The 2,063-nt window shown below is 42.8% G+C and overlaps 1 protein-coding gene across 1 annotated transcript; it reads right to left on the bottom strand.

The window, feature by feature from the left end:
- Positions 1–1,206: 1,206 nt before the first annotated feature.
- On the bottom strand, positions 1,207–1,602 carry LOC138609700 (perforin-1-like). The gene has a single exon (XM_069682341.1). The coding sequence runs from the start codon at positions 1,600–1,602 to the stop codon at positions 1,207–1,209; it is 396 nt and encodes a 131-aa protein (XP_069538442.1).
- Positions 1,603–2,063: the final 461 nt, after the last annotated feature.

Genomic DNA, 2,063 nt, shown 5'->3' with positions numbered 1-2,063 from the left:
TGGAATATGTGTGTTGTACACTTTGTAAGTTGTGTTTATAAAAAAAGTTGTATTTATTTACTTACAATATTTTTGAAAGTCTCATTTTCTAGTGTGTTTGAAAGCACAGACTGTGTATAAGAATTGTACGTAGCTTCTTGGTTTCGAAAGTGTAGCTAATCAGGAAATACTTTAAACCTGTATTTTCTCTAATGTCCAGCAGGGGGCGACTCCTCTGGTTGCATAAATAAAGTCTGTGAGAAAACAAACAAATAAACATTTTGCTACCACAGTGACCTGACCACCAGTATAGAGACGAGGTGTGTTCACCCTCTCAGCCAAATATGGTCACTTCTGGTTAAAGATGGTGACAGGAAAAAACTTGAGGCTTCAAAGGCCAGAGTTCACGACTACAGCCTGGTTAAAGTTAGGGAAACATTGTGCCTACATGTTGCAGGTCTGTAGGATGAAGAGTATCCCCCTGCATGGAAGTCCACCATACCAAGATCAATACTTATGTTCTGCTCAATACTTAAACATATGTACACATCTTCCTGCATTTTCAGTGTTACTGGTGGTCATTAATTATGAGGTTGGGAACAATGACTGTGTATAAAGATGGCCGACGCGTCTCCACCTCCCCTCGTTGTACAAAGGTGAGGCCTAACATGTTAACATGGAGGAGGTGGGCTTTATGACCTATGCTGCAGCCAGTCAGCAGGGGGCGATAGAGAGGTTTGGGGAGCTGTCATGTTGGCCATCCTTTTGGATCCTTTTGGTTAAACACAATACTATTCATTGTATGCTCATAATAACACCAATGGAGAGGGAAATGAGCATAAAAATCTAATTATTCTGGAACTCTCCCACAGCTGTTCTCTATTCACAGAAAGTCTAATGGTTTCCAAGAATGTGAATAATGTTCAAACAAGATGTATTTAGCTTTAGCAGAGAGACTTGTTAGAGAAGTTAAACAGATTATTTCTGTTTCACAGTAATGAGCTGAATCACAATGTTGTTGCAGCAATTTATTTCTTATTGACCACCTTGGAAACAGCCGTTCACACAGCGTGACAAAGTTATCAGAGTAAAGTTTACTGATTAGTTTAATGACTCTTATTGCTGAATGATAAATCTGAGAATTTATTCACTTTGAACTCAAACATGAGGATGAACACATTCCTCAGAGCCAGTCTGAGAGATATGCAGGCTGTAACGTATATAATGTTATTGCTGCTGTGCCAGGGTGTAGGAGTAATGGAAGGTGCCGCCTTTCTCCAGGTAGCAGTCGTGGTGGTGAGTTCCCACTTTGATCTGACGCTGGCAGACTCCCAGCAGGTCATCGAAGACGAAGTCACTGTCGTGAACCTCCAGCCTCAGCACGTCGTTCTCCTGAGCCTTGAAGTAGGAGAACTCCTCCTCCCACCAGGGGTTGATGGTGTCGTGTTGGATGGACGTCTTCCCCAGAGAGGCTGGGCCAAGGTACACGTGGACGTAGCCGTCTGAGGTTCCGAAGATGTCAGAGGGGAGGTCGGTGGCTCTCAGGTCAAAGATCCTGAGCTGAGAATGAGCCATATTCAGGCTGCAGAGGACCAGCAGGAGGAGAGGAAGAGCGGAGGCCATGGCTGCACACGACTCTGAGGAGAACACAAATATAGTGTAGATACAAACCAAAATGAGTATTTTAAAGTTCTGTAGACTCTTAAACTGCATACAATTATATAAATTTCTGCATACAAACCGCAGCACTGATGACTTAATCAAACTCAGGTGTCACACCTTGCAGAATCCAGTGTCACCTGACTGATAACATTACATTTCTTTGCTTTGTCCTGAATAAGCCTGGCCAGCATGAACCTGCTCATCCTGATCAAATCCCTCTCACAGTATTTCTCAATAGCTAAAACACTAAACCCTGTTGTCTGAACCAAATTCTCAGTGGCCTAAACTAATTTTGCCGAATCAAACACTCCTTTGGCCAAACCTTTAACACTGTCCAGGTACTTAGACACAATTTGCAAAACTCAGCCGCTCTTTGCTCTTTGCTAAACCTCAAACACATTCTCGGTCACTAAACACATTTC

The sequence above is a fragment of the Semicossyphus pulcher genome, unplaced genomic scaffold, assembly GCF_022749685.1.
Source record: "Semicossyphus pulcher isolate SPU_LCO1_2020_fin unplaced genomic scaffold, fSemPul1.0.p SCAF_6, whole genome shotgun sequence".
Classification (NCBI taxonomy): Eukaryota; Metazoa; Chordata; class Actinopteri; order Labriformes; family Labridae; genus Semicossyphus; species Semicossyphus pulcher.
The sequence above is the reverse complement of the archived record's forward strand: the minus strand, read 5'-3'. Positions and strand labels throughout refer to the sequence as shown.